Genomic DNA, 27,730 nt, shown 5'->3' with positions numbered 1-27,730 from the left:
CCTCCTGGCAATATCCATGTAGGACTCTGAAGGCTTTTTGAGGGGAGAGTATCTTTTGGAGTCCCCCTGGCAGTAGCTACATAGGACTCTGGAGGCTTTTTTTGGGGGGGGGGGACCATCCTCCAGAGTCCCCCTCTGAAGGCTTTTTAAGGGGGAGAGCAGCCTTTGGTGTTCTCCCAGCAATAGCCACGTGGGACTCTGAAGGCTTGGGGAGGGTTTGCAGTGGTCTGCTTGGGGGGAAGAGAGAGCAAGGTAGTTTGCCCCCCAACTGCACCAAGTGACCCCGCACCTTAGGGACACCACTCCATGGCTCCATGCTATGTAGGTCTATGCATATGACTGGACACAGATGAGGCCTAACCAAAGCAGAATAGGATGGCACTATTACTTCCCTTGATCTAGACACTATATTCCTATTGTTGCAGTCTGGAATCGCTTTGACTTTTCCAGCTGCTGCCTCACACCACTGACTCATGCGATGCAGCTGCTAGAAAAGCCAAGGCAATCTGATCCCAGGGACAACGCAGGACCAGATGCTACTCCTATCCCCCCTTGGTCTCCATAAACAACAAAATGGCCAAGAAAGGGGGGATGCAGCAGATAAACAGTGAATCAGGGGGGCTTTGGCCATTGTGGAGGGTAGAAGAGAACCTCTGTCCCCCCCTTACTAAAGTTCGAAGACCCCTTCTTTCCCAGTCCTGTCCCGCTGGCAGAGATACAAAGCCGCGGCTTTAATTTTAAAAAATTGTTTTATTATCATTATTATTACTTCAAGATCTTTTATCCCCACCCCCCACCCCCACCCTGCAATGTTTTTAAAACTTGTTTCTCAAAAAAAGGCTGGGTCAAGTACCAAAAGAATAATAAAAAATAAAAAACAAAAAGGTCAGTCGAGTCACAGCAAAGGTTTAGAAATCACAGACGCAGAAAGGGAGGGAAGGAGGGCGGCCGGAGCAAGCGAAACCCAGGCAAAGGGTACAGACAGAGACATTCCAAACAACCCCACGCACACGATTCATCGAGGAAACACTTGAGGAGCTCATCTTCTCGTGTATCATCATCATCATCATCATTATTAATATTATTGTTATTATTATTATTATCATCATCATTATTATTTTGCTGTACAAAAAGACACCAAAGCATGCTATGAAGTTGGGGGTGGAGGGGAAGAAGGGAAAAAAGAAAGAAGAACCGGAACAATTACAAGAAATGAGATTTTGTACACTAGGGAATGGCTCTTGTGCTGGCGTTAAACTTTTTCTCTCGTTTTCTTTTCCCCTTTTCATTTTGCACTTCTCTCCGTCTCGTTCCTTGCCTCCGCTCAGGTCAGGTTGTTCTGCAAGCAATTGACGTCTGCGTCATCCAGGTCCCCTTTCCCGTTGTCCAGCTTAGGAGACATGGAGTTCTGAATGTTAAAGGATTCCTCTTCTTTCAGGCAAGATTTCAAGGGGTCTTGAAGCTTGTGAGGGGCATTGGGGTCATCCTAAATGGAGGAGGGAGCAGCGGGGAGCACGAAAGAGAAAAGAGTTAGCACTGAAGCAAGGACAGCAAGGGAGGCTTCCTAATGCGCATTCCAGTGGAAGCCAGAGCTTGACAAAATCCCTGGTTTGGATCGACTGGAAGTGCATCCGCACTGTGGAAATAATGCACTTTGGCTCCACTTTAAGTGCTGTACCTCCATCCTACAATTAGCTTACACATTGTAAGCCACTTAGGGAGTGCTTAACTGCACCAATAAGCGGTAGAGAAATGTACTTGCTTGCTATTGCTATCCTATGGAATCCTAGGATTTGCAGTGTTACAAGGTCTTTAAGCTTCTTTGCCATAGAGCGCTGGTACTTCAGAAAACTACTAATCCCAGGATCCTGTAGAATGGAGCCTTGGCAGCAAAAGCAGTGTCAAGCTGCATTATTCCTACAGTGTTTTTTTCTTAACCCATCCCCCCCCCAAAAAGGTCTTGTAGAGATCTCTTTTTTAATCTGGGGCTTTAGCTGTTTTGACTATTATTATACAAGCCCCCTTTGCACCACAATCCTATAGACGCTTGTCTGTTTAAAAGCAAACTGGGTTTGAGCGCAAGGAGCCTTATGGGAGACGATAACAGGCGTGCGTCTTTAATTCATACTATTTTTTTATCTGTTCTGGAGGCTGATCAGATCATCGTTTTCACACTGAAAAGTAGGAAATCAAATGCCTTCTGTCAATGAATATAAAATAATCTTTAAATCAGGAGTGGGCAAAATCAGAGCCATTTTTGGAAGCCAGCATGGTTTTGTCGTTTGTGCATTGGACTAGGGGTGTGTCTACACTGTAGAAATAAATCACTTTGACACCACTTTAACTGCCATGGCTCCATCCTTGACAGTTTTGTGAGCAACCAGTAGCCTTTGGCAGAGAAGGCTTACAAACCTTGCAAAACTACAAGTCCCAGGATTCCATAAGATGGAGCTGCAGCACTAAAAGAGCTGTCAAACTGCATTATTTGTTGAAGGTAGCTGCACCCTAGAACTCTGCAAGACCAGGGTTCGAATTCCTGCTCTGCCATGGAAACCCCTGAATTATTTTAGGCAAGGCACACGCTCTCAGCCTCAGAAGAAGGCAAACAATGAACAAATCTTCCCAAGAAAACCCCCACAATAAGGTCGCTTTAGGGTTGCTGTAAGCCAGAAATGACTTTAAGGCATGCAGCAACAAATCCTAATCTGCCAATAGCCTTTCAAAGCTGCACAGTTTTTGGGAATTTTCTTGCAAAAGGGAGAAGAACAGTTAAATGAATTAATGGCACCCAGCAAAAGATGCAAACAGTGTCTCAGAAGGCATGGGGGGGACATCTTTGCCACATTTTTGCCAATTTAAGCCCAGGAGAGGGCTTTGAAATCATATCAGTGATACTCGGTACATGCTCTTGCATCCTCCAGCCCTCCCACCATCCCCTGTAAAAAAGTGGCAGCTGTGGGTAAGGGAGGCAGCGAAGGCATAGCAGCATCTCTCCACCACCACCCCAATCCCCCCTCAGCACAACTTTGGGCCGCACGCGGGTGCAATGGGTCAGACGTGGACAGACGTACAGCATGGCAGACAAAGCTAGGGGCCTCCATGGGCCCTTAGGAGGAATGGACACAGCGGGGCAGGTGGGGGGGAAGGAGCACATGGGGCAGACGGGGAAGGAGACCATCAAGGAGGCTAGCCAAACAGAAACAGCAGTGCAGAGGTGGCTGTGCAAGATTCGCCCTCGTGGCAAAGTGAGGTTGCATAATTCAACTCAGGACCTTGATGTTAGCAGGGTAGTTTTTGTTTGGGATGGAGGAGCAGGGACTTAGCTGGGCTGGACTGGGTAAGGCAAGGCCCTACTGGATTCCTGATGCTTAAAATTGGGTCCAACCAGTGGCCCCACTTGGGTTGGCATCACCCACAGAGGTAACTCATGGTGCCGCTCTCCCCATTGACCTCCCATACCGCACCCTACAAAACCCTTACTAGTCGGCCCTCCACATCTGTGGCTTTGACTTTTGCAGATTTTATTATGGCGGGCCCTTCCCTTACGTGGGGGATCTGTTCCAGAGCCCCCTGCATAATGGGAAATCCGTGTATGCTCACGTACCATTGCAAAGAATGCGGTGTGTGACTGCGACACTGGGCAGTGTGTGCGCCATTTCTGTAACTGCTGCACGGCTTCAGTGTAAGCTCAAAGCTCTGTATAGTGCACCCGTGTATGGCACGGGTGCACTGTATTTGTGATTTTCATTCATATGTTCTTTCTAGGAATCTTAAAGTCCTCTGGTGCAACTCTGTTGGAAGTTGACCACTCTTCTCTAGGCATTTGTAGGTCTTCCAGGATGACTCTATGATCAACTTCTGGCAGATGTTGACCACAGAGTTGCACTGGAGGACCTGGAGATTCCTAGAGAGGTGCTCTCTTAGGTAAAAGGAATAGTGTTTATTATTTGCGGTTTTTCCACATTCGTGGGGGTGCTTCACCCCTAACCGCAGCAAATGTGGAAGGACCACTGTCCTTCATTTTTATTTGTTGTGTGCTCCCTTGGGAGACAGGATGGATATAAACCAAACAGATAAAACAGATAATCAGTAATTAAGAACCACACAAGTTCCTAAAGTGCAAAGGTGTAAACTCTAAGTAAAATCGGGGAGCTGGCATAATATATGTGTAATATTATATCCGCTGCTCCGAAGTTCCCTTCAACTAAGCGTGGCACTGCTTTCTTTTCACACTAGTGTCTGTGAATCAAGAATTGTGTTTGAAGTTGTCTGAGGCACTATGTTTTGGAGCCAAGGTGGCATTGTGGTTTGAGTGCTGGACTATGGCTCTAGAGACCTGGGTTTGAATCCTGGATCGGCCATACAACCCATTGGATGACCTTGGGCCAGTCACACTCTCTCAGCCTCAGAAAATGGCAATGGCAAACCCCCCCTGAAGAAACTTGCCAAGAAAACACTTATGACCGCCGCAAGTCAGAAACTACCTGAAGGCTTAAAACAACAAACAAAGAAATGAATTACACTTATCCCTCCGTTTTTGCAGCTTTGATATTTGCAGATTTGATTATTCATGGATTTGATTAATATGTTCTCTCTAGGAATCTCTAGGTCCTCCAGTGCAACTCTATGGTCAACTTTAACTGAAAGTAGATCTGAAAGACCTAGAGATTCTTAGAGAGGACACTCTCCTAGGCCTTTGTAGCTCCTCTGGTGCAATTCTATGGTCAGTGTCTGTCGGACATTGACCACAGAGTTTATTTATTTATTTTATTTTTGTCCCGGCTTTCTCCCAAAATGGGACCCAAAGCGGCGAACATATATAAACATAAGTTAAAATTGTACAATTAAAATCATAAAAATATAAAAATTACAAATATAAATTTTTTAAAACATACAGAGTTAAAATGAAAAAGTCCAAGTCCAACCCTCTCATCTCCCAATAAAACCAAGCCTGCCAGATCTCAAAAGGCCTGTTTAAATAAAAATGCCTTTGCCTGCCTACGAAAGGCCAGCAGTGAGGGGGCCAGCCTAGTCTCCCGTGGAAGGAAGGGAGTTCCACAGGGAAGGAGCAGCCACGGAGAAGGCTCTCTCTTGGGTCCTCACCAGGAGAGCCTGGGATGGTGGTGGGACCGAGAGAAAGCCTTCTCCTGAAGATCTTAGGGCTCTAGGTGGTTCATATGGGGAGATAACGGTCTTTCAAATAGTCTGGACCTAAGCCGTGTAGGGCTTTATAGGTCATAACCAGCACTTTGAACTGTGCTCAGAAATGAACCGGTAGCCAGTGAAGCTGTTTCAATACAGGAGATATATGCTCCCTGTAACTGGCTCCGGTCAGCATTCTGGCCGCAGCATTTTGGACTCGCTGAAGTTTCCAAACAGTTTCCAAAGGCAGCCCCACGTAGAGCACGTTACAGTAGTCCAAACGGGATGTAACCAAAGCATGTGTCACTGTAGCCAGATCTGATGTCTCAAGGAATGGGCGCAGCTGGTGCACAAGTTTTAATTGTGCAAATGCACTTCTGGCCATCGCTCAGACCTGGGCATCCAGATTCAGACTGGAGTCCAGGAGCACACCCAAGCTGCGAGCCTGAGATTTCAAGGGGAGTGTAACCCCATCCAGCTCAGGCATAGCCCCAATTCCCTGATCTGCCTTACGACTGACCAGGAGCACCTCTGTCTTGTCTGGATTAAGCTTCAATTTGTTTGCCCTCATCCAGTCCATTACTGACATCAGACACTGGTTCAGCACAGGGACAGCTTCCTTGGAATCAGATGGAAAAGAGAGACAGAGTTGGGTGTCATCTGCATACTGATGACACTGCACCTCAACACTCCGGATGACCTCTCCCAGCGGTTTCATGTAGATGTTAAACAACATGGGGGACAAAATGGAATCCTGAGGGAATCCACAGGCCAGCGGTCAAGGGGTCGAACAGGAGTCCCCCAACACCACCTTCTGGGCCCGCCCCTCCAAGAAAGACCGAAGCCACTGCATAGTGCACAGTGCCCCCAAACCCCATCCCAGAGAGGCGGCTCAGAAGGATACCATGGTCGATGGTATCGAAAGCCACTGAGAGATGTAACAGGGACACACTCCCCCTGTCCAGTTCCTTGCGAAGGTCATCCACCAAGGCGACCAAAGCCATCTCTGTGCCATAGCCAGGCCTGAAGCCAGATTGAAATGGATCTAGATAATCCATTTCATATAGAGCCCTGGTGGCGCAGTGGTTAAATGCCTGTACTGCAGCCACTCACTCAAAACCACAAGGTTGCGAGTTCAAGACCAGCAAAAGGGCTCAAGCTCGACTCAGGCTTGCATCCTTCTGAGGTTGCTAAAATGAGTACCCAGACTGTTGGGGCAAATTAGCTTAATTGCTAATTAACTTACTTGGTGTTCACCGCTATGATCTTTGGAATAGCGGTATATAAATAAAATAAATTATTAATTATTATTATTAGAAATCCCTGGAGCTGGGAGGCCACCACTCGTTCCAGAACCTTGCCCAGGAATGGAATATTAGACACTGGCCGATAGTTGTCATGAATGGCGGGAACCAGGGAGGTCTTTTTCAGTAATGGCTTCACCACAGCTTCCTTTAGGCAGGATGGAAATTTGCCTTGCTGCAGTGAAGCATTCACCACTTCCTTTACCTACTCGGTCAGTCCCCCTCTAGCTGATTTCAAGAGCCAAGAAAGGCAAGGGTCCAGTACCCACGGGGTGGCTCTCACTTCTCCAAGGATCCTATCCACATCCTCAAGCTGCACAAATTGAAACTCATCCAATAATATGGGACAAGCAGTTGCACTGGAGGGCCTAGCAGTTTTTCCATATTCATGGGGGTCTTGTGCCCCTGACCCTAGCGGATATGGAGGGACAAGTGTATTTTAAAAAAATAAAACTAGACATCCCAGGATTCCCTTGAATGGAGACACAGCAGTTAAAGTGGGATCGGAGTGCAATAACTGTGCAGTGCGGATGCACTCCAGGCCCCTGGCCGGTGTTGGTCTGAACATGCATTGGGTCAAGGGGTGTAAGGTCCAGGGTGGAAGGGCATGGTGGGTCCAAAGGGGAGGGAAGACTGAGGCATGCAGAAGGGGAAGACGTGAAGAAGACGAAGTTACCTGACAGATAATGTTATCATAGTAAGCCAATGCACGGGCATGAGGGGAGAGGTTACACGGGGTGTCACAAAATTTCCTTACATTTGGGTGGGAGCCCTCGGCAATTGTCGACAGGGAGAAGTTGTCATTGTGGAGCTCGGACGGAGTTCGGTATCTGCCGGGTTGGGGAAAGAAGGAGAGGAAGAAGAGAAGGGAAAGGAAAGAGAAAAGAAGAAGGAGAGAAAGGAAAATTAGAAGCCCTCCTGAAGCCCACCTTGCCGTTCCTTCCAGCATTTTGCATGCACAAACACACACACACACACACACACACACACACACACACACACAGAGTTGTGCGTGTGAACCTCTTGCTGCACAGCCAAAATACTCTGGGCTGGAGTGTCTTGTGCTGCATATCCACACTGCGGAAATCATCCATCTTGACCCCACTTTAACTGCCATGGAATTCTGGGAATGGTAGTTAATTGTGGCACCAGAGCTGATTGCCAGTGCATACAAATCCCAAGACTCCTATGTTGCTGGCCTCTTTAGGAACGATCGGTATTAAATGATGGTGCAGTAAGAAATATTACGACAGTGATGGTCATTCAGTCCTCCCAGGACAGGAGTAATAAAGGCCGCTTGCAATTCTCCTATGCACACTTATTCAGGTATAAGCTACATTGAATGCATACTGGATGGCATTCTGCTGGTTTGCCCCTGTCTTCATACTTAAGGATATAGTTGGCCCTCCACATATGCAACTTTGACTTTTGCGGATTTAATTATTTGCGGTTTTGATCAATATGTTCTCTAAATCCTCCAGCGCAACTCTGCCTGATGCTGACCATAGAGTTGTACTAGAGAGCTTAGAGTTTCCTAGGGAAAACACTTCTCTAGGCATTTGTAGGTCCTCCAGCATGATTCTATGATCACCCTTTGGCAGATGTCGACCACAGAGTTGCACTGGAGGACCTGGAGGTTTCTAGAGAGGTCTTTTCTTAGGTAAAAAGAATAGTCTTTTTTAATTTGCAGTTTTCCACATTCATGGGGGTCCTTCGCCACTAACACCAGTGAATGTGAAGGGACCACTGTATTTCCATAATAATAGGCTGAAAAATTAACTTCCCTTCCCTCTTCAAGTACAGGTTGAGTCTTCTTTAACTGAAATGCTTGGGGCCAGAAGTATTTCAGATTTTGGGGGGATTATGGAATATTTGCATCCACTTAATGAAATACCTTGGAGATGTTTCCTATGATTCCTATACAGTCAGCCCTCCATATCCACCAATTCTTTATCTATGGATTCAACCATCCACGGCTTGAAAATATTCCAAAAAATACAAATTCCAAAAAAAAATCCTTGGTTTTGCCATTTTATAGGAGGGACACCATTTTGCTAGGCCACTGTATCTAATGGGACTTGAGCATCCACAGATTTGGGTATCCACGGAAGGAGTCCTGGAGCCAAACCCCAGCGGATACCAGGGGCCCACAGTACACTCACACAGAGCCTGAAGGTATTTTCAGACACAATGTTTTTCATAATTTTGTGCATGAAATGAATCATCAGAAAAAGCAAAGGTGTTACTATGGATTTTTGAATATTGTGGAATTTTGGATAAAGGAGTCTCAACCTGTACCTCCAAGGAGGCAAAAATTAATGACAAAAATTATAGTACCTGCCTACCAATCTTAAGGCCCCTCCCCGGTTTAAAACCAATTCTGGGGTCCCTGCTCAGGACCCCCAAAAGGCCAGGTCCTTGGATCTTTTGCTTCTTCCAGTCCCCCTTCTTATCCCAGTCCTCCCTGCCCTGTCTGAAGACAATGCACCATCTGCTCCCTCCGCAGGCAAAGCTCTTAGAAGGGGCTCAAAGAATTGTGACTGTGTGCTCTGGAAGATTGTGGGGAGGGATGCACAAACGGCTCATTTGCATGCATTAGCCACTCACTCCCAGGAAGAAAAGAGAGACCGTTGGAGGCGCTGACATGCAGGGTCTGGCTCCCATGACCCTCGGAAGAATAGGGGGGTCTCGAGAAGACGGGCGGAGGCAATTCCCAGGCTTCCGGACCCTTCCCACTCTGCAATGGGAGCCCCACACCTGGAAAGGGCAAGCAGACCACCAGCGGCACGTGGGGCATGGTTGGATTCCCAAGGAAAATACGGATGCGATGGCTGGGCTCCTATTGTTAATGCCAACTATCGAGGACCCATGGAATCAATGGGATTTACTTACCCCTTGACTCCTCAAGCAGGCATTGATTCAATGTGTCTGCTTTCCATGGACTAAACAGTGCAATTCTATGCTCAACATTGTTGAGAATAGAATCATGCTGGAGGACCTACAAATGCCTAGAGCAGTGTTGTTTTCTAGGAACTTCTAGATTCTCCAGTGCACTCTATGGTCAATTTCCGGTAGAGTTGTATTGGAAGACCTAGCGATTCCTAGAGAGAACATACTAATCAAAACCACAAATAATCAAATCTGCAAAAGTCAAATGTGGAGGACCAACTCCAAATAAAATACTGTAAAATAAATAAAAATAAAATACTGCAAAATAAGTTAAAATAAAATAAATGATGGAGGGAACTGAGTACTTGGAGAAGTGGAGACTGAGAGGTGGCATGACAGCCATCTTTAAACATTTAAAGGGTTGTCATGTAGAAGATGGCACAAATTTGCTTTCTGCTGCTCCAGAGCTGGATATAATCCAATGGATTCAAACTGCACGAAAAGCAATTCAATGTAAACAAAAGGAAGATTTTTTTTTTTTTTTACTGTGATTGGTGTTTGACTGTGGAAGGAACAGCCTTGGCGGGTGGTGGACCCTCCATCTTGGGAAGTCTTTAAAAAGAGCCTGGATGGGCTTCTTTCAGGAGTGCTGTAGCTGCATATTCCTGCATGGCAAGGGGTTGGACTAGCTGGCCTTTGGGGTACCTTTCCAACTCTATGATTCTATGGTGCACTGGCCACAGAATGGCCATGTTTGGGGGACAGGCGCTTATCCCACCCCTGGCTTAGGTAAATGCAAGCCCACATTTTGATACACAAGTCCTAGGGAGACACCCAGGGGAACAATGGGCCCCTACAAGTTGCAGCGGAGGAGTCCCATAGAAGTGGTGGGTGATGAATCAACTCTGGGGTTGAACATAAAAGAGCATGAATGAACTATCCAAGGTGCCAGACATATTTCCCAGGGTAGAGTTCAACACCTCCGAAAGCTTCGATGTTCAGAGGAACAGCAATCCTCTTCCCTTCTGCTCAGCCAGAAGGTTCAGATGAGATTAAGTGACATGCTAAAGATGATCAAACATTTGAAGGGATGCCCCACTGGGGTGGGAGCAAGCTTGTTTTCTACTGCTCCAGAGACTAGGTCCTAGGACACAAAGCAATGAATTCAAACTACAGGAAAAGAGATTCCACCTGAATATTAAGAAGGACCTCCTGAAGGGAAGAACGGGTTGACAGTGGAAGATGCCGCTGCCTGGAAGTATGGTAGGGGGTCTCCTTCTTTGATGGTTTTTAGACAGAGGCTGGATGAACCATGTTGGGGGTGCTACTGATAGAACAGAATATGGAGAAACAGAATGGTTCCCAAATGGTAAAGGGATCAAGCAAGGCTGCATCCTTTCACCTTACCTGTTCAACTGGTATGCAGAAAATACTGTATGAAGAGCAGGTTTAGACTCAGGAGGAGGAGGAGTAGTGAAGACAGGACGAAGGAACATCAACCACCTAAGACAGTTGTTCCCAAAACTGGGTCTTCTAGTTGCTTTGGACCTCAGCTGCCCAAATTCCTAACTGCTGGCCAAGCCGGCTAGGGCTTCTGGGAGTTGAAGTCCAAAACACCTGGGGGACCAAAGTGTGGGAATTGGTGACCTAAGATATATGCGGACGACACCATACTACTAGCAGAAAACCTCACAAACTTGGATCAATTATAGTTTTTTGTGGGTTTTTCGGGCTATGTGACCATGTACTAGAAGAGTTTATATCTGATGCTTCACCTGCATCTGTGTCTGGCATCTTCAGGAATAAACCCTTCTAGAACATGGTCACATAGCCCAAAAAACCCCATGAAAATCTATGGATGCCGTCCATGAAAGCCTTCGACTTCACATTGGAGCAATTACTCAGGAAGGTCAAAAAGGAAAGTGCCAAGGCAGGATTACTGCTGAACATAAAGAAAACAAAAATAATGACCATGGAAGAGCTACATAAATTCAACCTAGAAAGTGAGGAAGTCGAAATAGTTAAAGAGTTTCTGTACCTAGGATCAAACATTGATCGGAACAGAGACTTCAGTCAAGAATTCAGAAGACTGGGCAGCTATGAAAGAACTAGACAAGATCCTAAAAAGCAAAGATGGCTAGACACAAGCACAGGGGTCACAGGCATGGATTTGTAGGACCTAACCAGAGCAGTGGAGGACAGGGAGAATTAGAGAGGTCTCATCCATGGGATGGCTATGAGTCAAAGTTGACTCCAGGAGAGTTAACAGCAACATGAAAAAGCACTGAGGATTCACCACCCCACTGAAATGGGTTCCTCCAGTTACTCCCAAGTGCTGGTGCCCCACTGCGGTTATCGGCTGTGTTAGCAGCCCCAAAGAGCACCCATGGGACCCCAAACCTGCCAGACCTGAGATGCAACAGGGAGCATCTTTACTTGACTGCCTAAGAAAAATGGAGTCCTGTTCATTGCCGCTGCTGCCCTTCGTTTGGTCTCCCGGGGAGGAGGCCTTGCTGGGGAATGTTGGAAAGCAGAGGGGAGCAAAGCACTCTTGGATAATTACCAATGACATTTGTTATTTTTTTGCAAAACATTAATTAAGAGCTCATTAGGGAGATGGCCAGCCCAAGTGCAGCAGCAGGAGGAGGAGGAGGAGGAGGCAGCGGTGGCACGGCCCTGGCATCCAAAAAGGGCTTTTCCTTGCCTGGGGCAACAATCACAATGTGTGTGTGTGTTGTGTGTGTGTGTGCAATTGTGTGAGAGATTGTGCTCTCTCCTCTCTTCCGCTCAGCCGCATCCACATGCTCACAGGGTCATTTGGGGTTAGCAGGCTGTTTGGAGCAAAAGGGGGGGCTCTGGACTTTGGCGGAAGGATTTAGCATAACATTGGCTGCATCCAGACTAGAGAAATAACCTGGTTTGGTACCTTTTTTTTTAGCATCCTGGCTTAAGGCTATGGAATTCTGGGAGTTGGAGTTTGTTGTGGGGCCCAGAGCAGAGCCCCTTTCCCTTTTGGGGGGATTAACTGCTGTGGCTCCAGCCCACAGAATCCTGGTATTTGCAGTTTGATGAGGCATCAGCTCTCTTTGCCAGAGATGGCAAAAGGCCTTGCAAAACTACAAATCCAAGGAATCCATAGGATGGAGCTACAGCACATAAAGTGATGTCAAACTGATTTTTTCTACAGTGCAGATCCCCCTTTAACCTAGGAGTCTGGGTGAAGTGACACTACTACAACCACAGAGTTGTCGTTCTCTCTCGGACACACAAACACACACCTTTTTTGAGTCCTTGGATGTGCCACAGGGATGTCTAGGTTTTTCTCAGTGATATTCCTGCCTCTTCCCTCCACCCATCTCTGCCACTCTATTTCACCTTTTTCCCTCCTGTCTCTCTGACGGCACCCAGAAAATTTACAGCCCTCAGAGAGCAGCAAATTGTCGTCTGGGTGAGTTGTTCCATCTTGTACGCACACATACACACAAGCACACACACACTTGGCGTTTTTCCCAGCTCAAAGACTGTGCCGTAAATCACAAAGTTTGAGCCAGGAGAGGCATTTCCCCATCAAGAGCTGGGATCTCTACTTGGAACAGTCGGGGAGCTGGCAAAAGACCTTGCAAAACTACAAATCCCATGGTTTTCATAGAATGGAAGCACATCACTTAAAGTGGGGTCAAGCGGCACCATTTCAACAGTGGAGATGCACCCAGAGAAGGTGAAAGACCTTGTAAAATTGCAAGTCCCAGGGCTCCCATAGGATGGAACTACAGTACTTAAAGTTGGGTCAAACTGCATCATTTCGACAGTGGAGATGCACCCTAAGCATAGATGGCCAGTCTCCATCCATCCCAAAGAGAATAAATTGCCCACCTGCCCAATCCATGCCACCCCAAAATCCATGCCACCCACTCACTTGGTCTTGCGTAGCTTGCTGTTCTCCGTTTTGAGCAGGTAGAGTTTCTTGGCAAAGAAGACGGTCATCATGAAGAGGAGAAGCACCACCAGGGCGGCCGAGCCGACGGCCACGCACATCACTTGGAAGTCCGTGATGATGGACTCACAGCGCATCCCTTTATGCCAGATGTAGTCTTGGGTGTTGCACCTGTGGCCAAAGAGACGGAGGGAAAGAACAGGGGTCAGCAAAATGGGGGCAGGGGCTGGGGAAACTGGGAGCATCAGTCTGCCCATAGCCAGAAGGCCAAAGTGCTCCTCTGCACATAAACACATACCAAGGTTAGCATCCTGTTGTCACCAATAACCCAGCATTACAGTAGCCAACATGGCTGTGCAAGTGTGTGTTGTGTGCCTTCCAGTCATTCCTGACTTATGGAGACCCAGCTCAGCCACGAAACCCACTAGGTCATCCTGGGCAAGTCACACTCTCTCAGTTTCAAAAGATAGCAATGGCAAAGCTGAAGAAACCTGCCAAGTAAACCCCATAACAGGTTACACCTTAGGGTTGCCATAAGTCAGAAATGACTTGGAGGCACACAACACAGACACACAAGGCAAACCCTTCAGCCACCATCTTGAGGGAGAGAAAGGCAGGCTGGCCCAACTGCCTGCCTGAAGAAGACAAGCCCTCCCTTGTATTGTTTTTAAATGGTATGGGTGGGTTTTTGTATTATTGGGCTATGTATTGGTTTTGATGGTGTTTTTGTAAACCGCTGGGATCTGCAAGGAATAGCGGTCTAGAAATAAAATTTAATTTCATTCATTCAAACCGATCATGGAGTTTTATGGGCAAGATTTGTCCAGAGGAGGTTTGGCATTGCCTTCGCCTGAGGCTGAGAGAGTGTGACTTGCCCAAGGCTACCTACTGGGTTTCATGGCTGAACGGGGAACTGAGCCCTGGTCTCTAGAGTCGTAGTCCAATGCTCTAACCACTACACCATACTGACTGTGGCCAACATGGCTACCCCTTGATATGTTTTCTGGATGTTCGTAGGATACCATATTGTAGCCACATCAGGGAAACTTAAAGAGAGGGCCAACAGTCTGGGACTTGACCGTTTGAGGTTTCTACCTCCAACAAAGATTAAACATTTTCCTATAAAATTTGGGCAACATTTGGCACATTTGACCAAAACTGCACCTAAAAATGTTTCCTGATACAAAAACATGGCTTCCCTAGAAATCCACTGCTCTTTGCCTAACAAAGGGCCAGTGTGGTGTAACAGATGAACATTGGACTAGGACACTAGGAGACCAGGGTTTGAATCCCGGCTCAGCCATAGAAACCCACTGAGTGAGCTTAGGCAAGTCACACTGTCTCAGCCTCAGAGGATGGCAATGGTAAACCCCTTCAGAAGAAACTTGCCAAGAAAGCCCATGATAGGTTCACCTCAAGGTTGAAATAAGTTGGAAAGAACTTGAAGGCACACAACAACAACTACCTAACCAAGGACGGAGGCAACTTGGATTTCAAAAGAAGAATCTCTTTTTGCTTTGCTAATGGAACTTAATGTTTTTTATTTCCTAGACTATCCATATGGCTAAAAGGAGGAAGGCCTGCCTGCCTGAATATCCCTTCATGCCACCTGAACTGAGAACAGCAACCTCTTCCACTTCTGGTAGTTTGTAATTTAATTTTAATCATACTGTGTTTTTAGACTGTAAGCTGTCTTGGGTTCCAGCTTTGGGAGAAAAGCAAGGTACAAATAAATATAATTATAAATGAGGATGATCATAGAATTATAGAATCGTAGAGTTGGAAGGGACCACAAGGGACATCCAGTCCAACCCCTTCTGCCATGCAGGAACTCTCAATCAAAGCATGATGATGATGATGATGATGATGATGATGATGATGATGATGATGCAGGCTTGGAACCAACCATGTCATATTTTTCTTTTCCTGTATGGTTTTTTTTTGTTTGTTTGACATCTTTGCCTGATGAAGAAGAAAGCTTGCAATGTGTATTTTTGTGCATTTTGGTTGGTCCCATAAAGGTATTGCTAGCTTGTGGATTTTGGATGTTATTGTAATAGGATTATGTATATGTTCTTTTTTGGAGATTGCATAAGGAGGTATTCTATATGCAATGTCCACCCACACATGCCAAGTGTCCAGAGGGCATTGCCATGGCCCAGAGTGCTGACCGGCAAATGGTCATAGACCTGAAAGGTATGCCACAGATTCAGCCACATCACTACTTTTATCCATGTGTAAGTGGCTGGCTCAGAAAATATTACTCCTGAGCTGATGTTAAACTACAGTGGTCCCTCCACATTTGCTGGGGTTAATTAGGGGTGAAGGACCCCATGAATGTAGAAAAACCACAAATAATATATATATATATATATATAGAGAGAGAGAGAGAGAGAGAGAGAGAGAGGGAGGGAGGACACCCCTCTAGGAATCTTCAGGTCCTCCAGTGCAACTCTATGGTCAATATCTTCCAGAAGTTGATCCAGACACATATTGGGGGACCTACAAATGCCTAGAGACGTGTTTTTCTAGGAACACCTAGTTTCTCCAGCACAACTCTATGGTCAGCTTGTGTTCCTTGATTCGTGTTTGAACACTGTGTTTGGTGGTCCTTATGTAGCCTATGCAGACCACCAAACACAGCATCCAAACACGAATCAAGGAACACAAGAGACACTGCAGACTGAATCAGCTAGAAAAACCAGAAGTAGCAGAGCACATTACAAACCATCCTGGGCATAAAATGCTGTTTGAAAACACCAAAATTCTGGATCGTGCCAAAAACTACCAGGTCAGAATGCACAGGGAAGCCATTGAAATCCACAAACACCTGGACAACTTCAAAAGGAAAGAAGAAACCCTGAAAGTAAACAAGGTTTGGCTACCAGTCCTGAAAAAAACACTAAAATCCATAGCCTGCAAATGCAAATGCAAACCAACGTCAGGGTCGGGGGATTTCCCAGCCGACAATGGATCATGAATTAAATAGACCCTGGAGGTCTTACCATTCAGCAGCAGAACAATACACAGATGAACAAGTAAATTGCTTCCTCTCAACCAACGGTATATATGTACCCCATTCTCTTCCATGCCAGCATTCTCTGAAGAGGCCAGCCACAGATGCTGGTGAAACATCAGGAACAAACTCTTTTAGAACATGGCCACATAGCCCAAAAAACCCACAAAAATCTATGGATGCTGGCCGTGAAAGCCTTCGACTTTCCCGGTGGGTTCCCATTGCTGAGCAAGGATTTGAACCCTGGCCTCCAGAACCACATCCCAACACTCAAACCACTCCACAACACTGACTCGCTTCATTAATGTTATAAAGGAGAGCAAAGCCCCAGCCCTAGTAGACCAGGGTCCCTGAGCAAAGATCTCAACTTAGGAGAAATTTAAATGGAGGCTTCCACATATGCAGAAGTGTGGGTAGCCCATGGCAATTTTGAGGGGTCCGTGGGTCAGGAGGGGGTCCCCCTGGCAACATGAATCCAAGGCCCATCCTGCCCCTCTCTCCATCTCTCTCACTAAGAAAAATAGGTATTTTCTGATGTTAAAAAAGTACTCAGCGGCCTTACAACCTATTTAAAAGGCAAAGTGTTGCACCTGGAAATTTATTGAAGTGGCAATTTTTACTTTCTCTCTTTTTTTGGCCCAATAAAGGTCTGTATCTTTGGGTCTTAGTAAACCACACACTAAAGCATCTACAGTGTGATGCAGCAGCTAAAAAAGCCAATGTGATCCTAGGCTTCCTCAGCAGGAGCATAGTGTTCAGATCGATGAAAGGAGTAGTGCTACTTGACTCTGCTTTGGCCTAGATCTCAGCTGGAATCCTGTGTCCAGTTCTGGGCACCACTGGGATGTGGACAAGGTGGAGCATGTCCAGAGGGGGGCGGCCAAAATGCTGAAGGGTCTGGAAACCACCAAGCCCCCTGAGGAGCAACTTAAGGAGCCGGGTATGTTTAGCTTGAAGGAATACAACAGCCATATTTAAATATCTGGATGGATCATAGAATTATAAAATCATAGAGTTGGAAGAGATCCCAAGGGCCATCTAATCCAGCCCCATTCTGCCGTGCGGGAACTCCCAGTCAAAGCATCCCCAACATCCAGTCTCTCTTTCAAAATCTCCAAAGAAGGAGACTCCACCATTCTGTGAGGGAATGTCTTCCACTGTCGAACAGCTCTTACAATCTCAGTGCTTAAATGAAATCTCTTTTCCTCCAGCTTGAATCCATTGCTCTGTTGTCCTGTTCTCTGGAGCAGCAGAAAACAAGCTTGCTCCTTCCTCAATCTGACTTTCCTTCAAATACTTAAACAGGGCTATCATACCACCTCTTAACCGTCTCTTCTCAAGACTAAACATACTCAGTTCCCTAAGTCTCTGTTCATAGGGCTTCATTGTTTCCAGACCCTTCACCATTTTGGTTGCCCTCCTTTGGACATGCTCCAACTTGTCAGCATCTTTTTTGAATTGTGGTTCACAGAACTGGACACAAGACTATTCCAGGTGAGGCCTGGCCAAAGCAGAACAGAGTGGCACTATTCCTTCCCTTGATCTAGACACTATACTTCTATTGATGCAGCCTAGAATCACATTGGCCTTTTTAGCTGCTGCATCACACTGTTGACTCATGTTTAACTTCTGATCTACTAGGACTCCTAGATCCCTTTCACACATATAAGTCTCCTTCAGTCGGATGTCCCCCATCCTATATCTGTGCATTTCATTTTTCTACCCTAAAAGCAGTACCTTACATTTTTCCCTGTTGAATTTCATTTTGTTAGTTTTGTCCCAGCTTTCTAGTCTATTTGGGTCATTTTGACCTTTTAAGGACCATGGCCAAGGATCCATTGCAAATGGCAAAACGGTCATCCTGTGAGTGCTGAGCCTGCATCACGGGCCTCTAGCAAATCATGAGACCACAGATAACCAGGATTTGAATTCGTTTCCCCAACCTTCTAGGCCTCTGCCTCCTGGATGAAAGGGCAAGTTATTTCTGCCACAGAAATCTCCAGTGTGGCTTCCATATTAATAGGGCAGAAATCCACTCCAGGGTTCACTCCAAACTTTACAGGCATTGGTCTGAAAAACACAGAAATAATCCAGTGTGAGACCGCTTTAACTGCCCTGGCTCAGTGCTAGGGAATCCTGGGAATTGTAGCTTGTTGTGACACTAGAGCTCTCTGGCAGAGAAGGCTAAATGTCTCACAAAAATACAATTCCCAGAATTCCCTAGCATTGAGCCTGGGCAGTTAAAGCAATCTGAAACTGGATTATTTCTGCAGTGTGCTTTGGATTGTGATCCAATGGTTTACCCCTTATCCCTCACATTGGACATTCAGTCTAAAACCCAGAACGGGTTCGACATGGCAGACTGACATTAGACCTGTTTTAGCTGCCACTGGGATGTATCCTACACAGCAAAGGACTAACTGGGTATCCATTGCAGGCCCCTATGCATTTGGGATCCACCTCATGTCTTGAACTCAAGCCCCCAAGGCGCATTGCTGACTGGTGCCACATTCCCAGGCGGCACGGTGTCAGAACTGATTAGGGATTACCAAGGGATGGCGTCTTGTCCGCACGGCTTTGACCTAATTTCCTCTCCCACGGAAGAGGCAGGAGGGCACCAAACGGGCACGCGGAAAAGCTCTCCTGCCACCTGCTTGGCATAAACAGGGGTTTAAATGGGGCACGGCTCTTTTACGAGTAATACTCTGCATGTACCCACAAATCCTTGAGCTGGATGTAGTGTTGCCAAGCATCTCATATTACAGTTGTCCATCGACATTTGTGGTTTTGACTTTTGCAGATTTGATTATTTTTAGCTTTGGTTAATATGTTCTCTCTAGGAATCTCTACGGTCCTCCAGTGCAACTCTGCCAGAGGTTGACCATAGAATTGTGCTGGAGAACCTAGAAGTTAGAATCATAGAATCATAGAGCTGGAAGGGACCCCAAAGACCATCCAGTCCAACCCTATTTGCCATGCAGGAACTCTCAATCAAAGCACCCCCAACAGATGACCATCCAGTCTTTGTTTAAAGACCTCCAAAGGAGGCGACTCCAGCACACTCCAAGGCAACTTATTCCACTGTCGAACAGTCCTTACTCTCAGGAAGTTCCTCCTAATGTTGAGGTGAAATCTCTTTTCCTGGAGCTTGCATCCATTACTCCATTGGGTCCTGTTCTCTGGAGCAGCAGAAAACAAGCTTGCTCCCTCCTCAATATGACATCCCTTCAAATATTTAAACAGGGCTTAACCTTCTCTTCTCCAGGCTAAACATCTCCAGCTCCCTCAGCCGTTGTTCATAGGGCCTCATGGTTTCCAGACTGTCACAATTTTAGTCGCCCTCCTTTGGACACGCTCCAGTTTTACCACATCCTTTTCAATTGTTTTGCCCAGAACTGGACACAGTATTATTCCAGGTGAGGCCTGACCAGAGCAGAACAGAGTGGCACTGTTACTTCCCTTGATTTAAACACTATACTTCTATTGGTGGAACCTAGAATCACATTGGCCTTTTTAGCTGCCGCATTGCACTGTTGACTCATGTTCAACTTGTGGTCTACTTGGACTCCTAGATCCCTTTCACACGTATAACTCTCCTTAAGCCAGGTGTCCTCCATAATCCTATATCTGTGCTTTTCATTTTTCTGCCCTAAGTGTAGTACCTTACATTTCTCCCTGTTGAATTTCATTTTGTTAGCTTTGGCCCAGCTTTCAAGTCTATTCAGGTCATTTTGAATCTTGATCCTGTCCTCTGGAGTATTAGCTATTCCTCCTAATTTGGTGTCATCTGCAAATTTGATAAACATGCCCTCCATTCTTTCGCCCAAGTAATTGATAAAGATGTTGAATAGCACTGGGCCCAGACAGAACCACTTCTCTAGACATTTGTAGGTCCTCCAGCATGATTCTATGATGAATGTTTGGCAGATGTTGACCACAGAGTTGTGCTGGAGAACATACACCTTCCATGGTTCTATGGTCAATTTATGGCAGATGTTGACCACAGGTGTTCCCTTTGGTAAAAAGGATAGTATTCTTTTATTTGCAGATTTTCCACATTCACAGGCGTCCTTCACTCCACACTCCAGAAAATGTGTGTGTGTGTGTGGGGGGGGGGGTCATTGTAATTAAGTGAGTTGAGTCTCCTTTATTGAAATTTCAAATTTCAAAATCCAAAATACCCCAAGACCCAAAACTTTTTTCATGGCTGGCTGAGATACTTTTGCTTTCTGATGGTCCCAGGGGCACAAACTTTGCTTCATGCACAAAATAACTAAAAATATTATATAAATTTACACATAGCCAGGCTATCTGTATAAGGAGTGTATGAAACATACATGAATGTTGTGTTTAGACTTGGGTCCCATCCCCATTATGTCTATATGGGAAAACACAGGCATTCCAAAATCCCTCGGCCTCAAAAGATCCAAAATCCAAAACATTTCTGGTCCCAAGCATTTCAGATATGGGAGACTCAGTTTGTATACGCAAACAAACAACAACAGAATAAATAACAAAACAGCATTTTAAAAAAGATGGCTTTCTACTATCTCTTCTGCAGGTAAATTCTTTATAGGTTCCAGCCCTCTTTATTCTCCCTAATAACTACTCTTCATCTCTATATTTAACTCATATTAATTAATTTAACTCATATTAATGATTATATCACCATTATTTTTCAAAAGGTCAGTTAACAATCTCATCTCTTCTTTTTTAAAAAAAAAAACCCTCATCTTTCCAAAATCTTGTTCATAAATTTTCTTGAACTGGAACCGACCATTTATCCATCTCTGCGAAATCCTTCTGTTTAGATAGCCGCTCTTCTTTTGCAGGAACTAAATCCTCCTTCCTTCCATTTCTGAGCATATACCATTTTCGCAGCTAAGGTCACATATTGCATTATTCTTCCTCTCCAGTCGCTCACCAAACATTCCCAGCAGAAAAAGTTCAGGTTTCAATGGACAATTAACCAATAGGATTTTCTGTATTCAGCCATGTCTTTGAATCCAGTATCTTTTGGCTATTTCACACCTCCACCATGTATAATAAAAAGACCCTTCCTGTTTATCACCCTGGTGCATTTTTGCATGTGGCTTGGCTCACTCATATGGGATGCTACCCTATACTGTGGGGAGCATTTTTCATCCCCCATGATCTTCCCCATAGAACTACACCAATGGGACCAACACAACCAGAAGCTCTGTCTGGCTGATTTCAACCAATCTGTTTTTGTTTCTCAGGAGTTGCAATAAATAAATAAATAAATAAATAAATAAATAAATAAATGTACAATAAATAAATAAATATGCAGTTTGGAAATTAATTCACATTCTCTGAAGCCAAACTGAAACCAGATCTTCACTCATTTGCACTGGCCAAATTCAACACAACATCTATTTCCAACATGGAGAGCACCACCGCCACCATCATCATCATAGAGTTAGAAGAGATATATACATAAATGATGATGTATATATCTTGGCACTATATACATAAATGATGATGATCATAGAATCAAAGAGTTGGAAGAGGGGGTTGGACTAGATGGCCCTTGTGGTCCCTTCCAACTCTATGATTCTATGGCCATCATCATTTATGTATATAGCGCCATCCATACACATGGCGCTTTGTCTGCCTTTCATACAGTTGTTAAAGGCAAGGAGGAGCCTTTCAACAACAAAAAAATGGCAACCCTGATCAGCTTCGACAAAATTGGATATTCTGGAATTGAAAGCCAGATTTATCAGGGTTACAGAGGTCCAAAACACACTGCAGAAATAATCCAGTTTGAGACCGCTTTAACTGCCATGGCTCAATGCTAGGGAATTCTGGGAACTGTCGTTTTGTGAGACATTTATCCTTCTCTGTCAGAGAGCTCTGGTACCACAATAAACAACAATCCCCAGGATTCCCTAGCAGTGAGGGAGGGCAGTTAAAGCAGTGTTAAACTGGATTATTTCTGCAGTGTGTTTTGGAACTGAATTCTAGGTCCGTCCCCAAACTACAAATCCCATTATTCCACAGGGTAGAACCACAGCTGTCAAAGCAGCATCAAACTGACATAACTGCAGTGCAGACATCAGTCTCACCTGCCAGACAAGCCCCGCCCACTCACCTGCAGAAGGCGCCCAGGTTCTCCACCAGGTAGCACTGTCCTCCGTTATGGCAGTAGCTGGGGAAAGTGTCGCACACGGAGCGGCAGGAAGTGTTGTGCCGGATGTAGCCGCTACGGCACTCAGTGCCGTTCTCACTTGTGCCACTGCCGACCGCCAGGTGAAGGTCCCTTCCTGTTTCGGCCGGAGGGGGCCTGGGACTGGCCACGCCACTCCCCCCGGAGATGATAAAAGTCTGTAGTGGAGGGACAAGGTAACGCCGGCTAGTGGGTTCTGCTTCTTGCCCTACGGTCTGGGTCTTGGACGGGGCCACGGTGGGGGACCGGAAGTCGTTCTCATCCTCCAGGTCCCGAGCCAACCCGCCCCCCACATCCTCTTCTTCCTCCTCCTCTTCCTCCTCCTCTTCCTCCTCAGGCTCCTCCAGGTCTTCCTCGTCCCCATCCGTGTAGAAGGAGGTGGTGGGGTAGAAATCGGCCTCGTCAAAAGGCGTGAAGTCATCGTAAAGGTCGTGGAGGGACCACGACATCCCTTTGTCCTCCGACGGTTTCCTCTTGGTGGAATCTGGACCGGGACCCCCTAAGCCCTCCCCATCAAACAGGTCATAGTAATCGATGTCAATGATTTCTGAGGCCAAGGGGTCCGGGGATGTCTTCGGGGTCAGAGGTGTGACCGGTGCCGGTGACGGGGTCCCTGCCTCAGGCCAGCTCAGGTCCATACGGCCTTGCGCTCCTTCCTCCGGCAAGATGGTGGACACCGTTTCCACCCACAATTCCAAAGGTTCCTCCTTTTGGGCCGAGTCTTGGCCTGGCACCCCACCGGCCACCTTTGAAGTGGGCCCACCGCTCAGCGCCGGAGTGGTGGACCCCTTACCCCCGAGCGTGTCAAGGAGAAGGCTTCCCTCAGCATTGTTGTGACCAGACGGTGAAGTTGTCTCGGTATGAAACTGGAGGTCAGTCAGGACTGTGGTCCATTCGGCCAAATCCTCTGGATCTGGGGCAGCCCGAGCATGCTGGTCTCCACTACCGGTTTCCTCTTGGCTATCGGGCGATGGCATCCCTGGTGTCTCTTTCTTGTCCGATAACTTCCAAGCCACGTCCAGTCCCTCGGGGGGCTTAGCAAAGCTGGTTCCCCCAGACAATGCCTCCATGGGCCTCTCATCCTCTCGCTGGCCCAACAAAGGCTCCCACGCTTGAGCGGCCTCCAAATTTTCCCCTCCCGCCGCCAAACAGCCCAGACAAAGGCCCGACTCGTTCTTCTCTTCATCCATCTCTCCAGACAAGTACCTCACTGAAACGTCTGTCCCCGGGGGGCCGCCAACAGATGGGGCTTCCCCCATGCCTTTGCCATCCCTGGCGGAGAGGACCGCAGGTGGCTTGAGCTGGGATTCCTTCACTCCGGATGCTTGCGAGGCCTCCATCAAGGAAACGTTGCCGCCGCGCCATGTGTCGCCATTCTTTGCTGACGCCTGGCCTTCCATGCCCAACAATGCCCCTTTGGCGGGGGTCTGTGGTGGGCTTTCCCTCCAAAGAGAACCCCGTTCAGTGGTGTTCGTGGATCGCGGCGGCTGTGCAGACACTAGAGGAAAAAACACAAGGGCAAAGGAGAAAAAGGAGATGTGCATGAGACGATAGGCATGTCGTGACAGAAGATGGGTACATTCCTCTTTTCCAAACCTCCACAGACTGTTACAACTTTGAGTCCATCCGCACTGGAGAAATAATCTGGTTTGATGCCACCTTAACCACTGTGGGGCAATGCGAAGGCATTCTGGAAATGGCTGTTTGTTGTGCCACACATTGTGGGAATGGGAATTTATTGTGACTCTGATCTGGTGCCACAACAAACTAAAATTCACACAACGACATTGCACTGAGCCACAGCAGTAAAAGCAGTGCCAAACCGGATTATTTCTCCAGTGTGGATGTAGCCTGTGATAGTACGAATTGCATGGTATTTCCCCAATGGTGTGAAATAATATATAAATACACACACACATATATAGAAAGACATGTGCTTTTCTTTCTTGCCACAGAGACTGTGGCAAAAATAGTCCCCAACTCCTTGGTTTCTTGGTTCCCACACATCCTCTTGCTTTCCAAGTCATCTTTCTCACTCCTTCCCCCTCATTTCAAGTGTAGTAGAGCAGAATTAATCACTGGGAGGTGCGGACGCCTTGCAAAGATGGAGAAGGAAGAGGCGAGGAAGGTGGCAACCGGGGTGTAAATACGGGAAACATCGAGGTGTTCCATGGGTTCCTCTTTGGAGTGCTTTTATCTCCTGGGGGACAAAAGGGTCTCCCAGTTCCCCATAAGGAGGGCACTATTGTCAAGATGGGGGAGAAACCCACAAGTAATAGGGTGGGAGGGGGCATTCTTTTACTTACACACAATGTTTTAATGTTGGGTTTTCTGAGAAAAATTGTCCCCAAGGGTTTTCGCAAAGGGAGACACAACCGTTAATGAGGATCCTATGTTCCAAGTGGAATAAAATGGCAGAAAGGATTAGATGGATGGATGGGTTTAGGGGTGAGGCTGGGTGGGGTGGGACCCCCGGATCCCCCCCCCCATAACATTCCAAAAAACACACCTGGAAAAAAAAGTAAAGGGGGGGGACTGAAAGCATTGAAGGATCCAGTTTTGGACTGAGGGGCGTGCCATTTTATTTTTTACCTTGCAAAAAGAAAAAGGATCACAGTTGAATGGGAGAAATTAAGGGATTCTGAAATGAATTGGAAAATTGGGGACTGGCAAATTGGATCTGGGTCTGGATGGAGGGATGGATGGGGACCCCATTCTTCTATTGATCCCCCCAGTGCTTGGAAGGAAGGTCATGGAAGATGCTTCCAGCGCCTCCTCCCTTTCTTAAATGCCTTGCCCTACACTTCTGGGGGGAGATGAGTCCATCCTCCTGGATCCCCATCCTCAGCCCCCCCCCCGCAGGTTTATTTACCCCACGGTTGCCATAGAGACAGGGAAGACATTTTTGCAACATCTCCATCCAATGTGGCCACATCCCTTTCAAAACCATTCATGGAAAAAGGGGGGGGGGCTCTGGTACACTCCCCCCACAAAAAAGAAGAAACACCCCTCTGCTTTGCCACCAACCCCCCTCCCCAGACCATAATCCGGTTTCATCCCGATTTTGCCTGCTTCCCCTATTCTCCCCTCCTCTAGCCATCTCCTTTTGGGGGGAGGGGGGAGAAGAGGCGTGTGCTTGTGTGGATTTGGTGACACGTGTCTAGCATGATAAGGACACCGCCTCAAAAACCATTCACACACACACACACACACATATGGAGGCAGACATACAACTCTACAGACATCCAGCCCTCCCCTCCTGCCCTCCCCTCCCAGATGGGGACAGTCATCATTTTGCAAAAGGATTAATATTTCATGAATTATACTTAATAATTTGGGGGGAGGGGGTTGGTCTCCCCCATTTTGCAACACCAAGCCCCTCCCCCCCGCAGTCTGGAGAAGAAGAGACCACTCCTCCCCAATTCTGTCAAAAAAGGATGGAGCAGAAGAGAGCCCATCCCTAAATCTTCTTTGGCATCCAGGTCTACCAAGCCCATCATCCCCAGACCAGGCTTTGGGTTGGGTTTCTGTTTTCCTTTTGGGAAGTGCGGGTTCCCCCATTGCAACCCCCCTCCAAGATCCCCAACCCAAGAGCACCCCCCCCAATGTTGCCAAAAAGGATGAAGAAGGGAATCCACCCCAAATCCCTTTTTGCCTCCATCTCTGCCAAGCCCATCATCCCCTCCTCCCTCAGCTCTTGGGGGGCGGCCAGAGGATTTGGGGAGGGGGCCTTTTTTGGAGGGGTCAACCTCCATCCTCAAAGCATCCCCCCAATTCCCAATTTTGCAAAGCAGAATGAAGAGACCCCACTCCAATGCCTGCCAAACCCATCATCCCCAGATCCCAGGGGCCAGGGAGGAGGGGGGGCCTTGGGTTGGGGGTGTCTTTCCCCATTGCCCCCCCATCCCAGTTCCCACCCCCAGTTTTGCAAAGGAACAAGGAAGAAGAGAAGCCCCCTCCCTGGCTGCCAAGCCCCTCATCCCTCCAGCTGCTGAGAAGGGTTGGGCTGGGTTTCCCTTTTCCTTTGGGGAGGGATGGCTTCCCCCTTACAGCCCCCCAAAGGCACCTCCACCCCATTTGCCCCCAAAACCAAGGAGGAAGAAAAGGAGCCTGCCAAGCCCCTCATCCCCAGATCCCAGGGAGAAGGGGGGCACTGGGGGGCTCTCCCCCTTGCAGCCCCCGCCCCAGGAGCATCCCCCAGCCCCAGTTTTGCAAAAGAGCAGCAAGAAGAGAAGCCCCCCACCCCCCACCCTCCTTGGGCATCCATGCCTGCCAAGCCCCCCATCAGGGGCCGGGGGGTCCTCCCCATTGCAGCCCCCCAAGACCCCCTCCCCAGAGGAGCCCCCCCATCTCTCCCTCAGGGTCTGCCTTACCTGCCAGGAAGAGGAGGAGGAGGAGGGGGGCGAGGGAGGGGAGGAAGGCCCCCCGGGGGGGGGAGGCCCAGGGGGGGCGCCCCATCACTGCAGCCCCGGCAGCAGCAGCAGCAGCAGCCCTGCCTCCGCCTCTGCCGCCTCCGCTGCCTCCGCCGCCCGACGCCGAGGAGCCCGGAGCAGCATCGCTGCCTCTGCCGCTCTCTGCCCTTCTCTCTCTGGCAGGAAAGAAGGAGAAGAGGGAAGAGCCAGCAGCAGCAGCAGGAGGAGGAGGAGGAGGAGGAGGAGGCCCTTCCCCTTTGGAAGGAGGGCTGCCCGGCCCCAGGGATGGGGGCTGAGAGGGGGCTCTGGGAATAGGGCTGGGCTGGGGGTCCATCCCCCTTTAAGTTGGGGGAACTGCTTTGGCCCTGGGGGGGGGGTCAGGGCTGACTGGCCCCATGGATGGGGGGGCTTGGGGGTCTGGGCATCAGAGGTGATTCTGATCCTCAAAAAAGGCACAGAGGAAAGGGGGGGTGGGGGGCTCAGGGGAAGAAGGGGGACTGGCCCTAGAAGGGGGGCAGGGCTGGGGTCTACAGGAAGATTGGCCCCAAGGCTGGGAAAGAGACCCTCCCCTCCCAAAAGGAAAGACCTCAAAGGGAGGGAGGGGTTGGGTCTCTGGACCCCTGATTTGGGGGTCTGTGGGGCAGAGAGTGGCTGGCTCCATAAGAGGGGAGGGCAGGGGGGAGGGGCTAGGCCTCTGGCCCATAACTGGGGGAGGACATTTGGGGGGGAATGGGGGGTCTGGAGGAATAGAGGGGGACTGGTCACTCTTCTGATCAGGAAGACGTCCAAAATCTCCTCCATTTGGAGCATCACTGAGAAGCGTCGACTTAGAGCGATAGGAGT

The 27,730-nt window shown here is 47.8% G+C and overlaps 1 protein-coding gene across 1 annotated transcript; it reads right to left on the bottom strand.

Moving 5' to 3' along the window:
* Window positions 1–786: 786 nt before the first annotated feature.
* Window positions 787–27,221, bottom strand: CSPG5 (chondroitin sulfate proteoglycan 5). The gene is made up of 5 exons (XM_089534030.1): window positions 26,849–27,221; window positions 22,401–23,973; window positions 13,252–13,440; window positions 7,123–7,276; window positions 787–1,486 (listed from the first exon to the last, which is right to left on the bottom strand). The coding sequence occupies exons 1-5, from the start codon at window positions 27,219–27,221 to the stop codon at window positions 1,325–1,327; spliced, it is 2,451 nt and encodes an 816-aa protein (XP_089390156.1). The 3' UTR covers window positions 787–1,324.
* Window positions 27,222–27,730: the final 509 nt, after the last annotated feature.

Source organism: Sceloporus occidentalis, unplaced genomic scaffold (genome assembly GCF_023333645.1).
Source record: "Sceloporus occidentalis isolate IW3139 unplaced genomic scaffold, rSceOcc1.0.p SCAF_7, whole genome shotgun sequence".
NCBI lineage: Eukaryota > Metazoa > Chordata > Lepidosauria > Squamata > Phrynosomatidae > Sceloporus > Sceloporus occidentalis.
Note: the sequence above shows the minus strand (reverse complement) of the source record. Positions and strands in the feature narration are given on the sequence as shown.

Coding starts and splice junctions, on each gene's coding strand:
- CSPG5 (XM_089534030.1), bottom strand. CDS start 27,221: ATGGACCCCCAGCCCAGCCCTATTCCCAGAGCCCCCTCTCAGCCCCCA. Junction 7,277..13,251: donor AGCAAGCTACGCAAGACCAA/GTGAGTGGGTGG, acceptor CCAACCCGGCAG/ATACCGAACTCCGTCCGAGC. Junction 1,487..7,122: donor ATGATAACATTATCTGTCAG/GTAACTTCGTCT, acceptor TCCTCCATTTAG/GATGACCCCAATGCCCCTCA.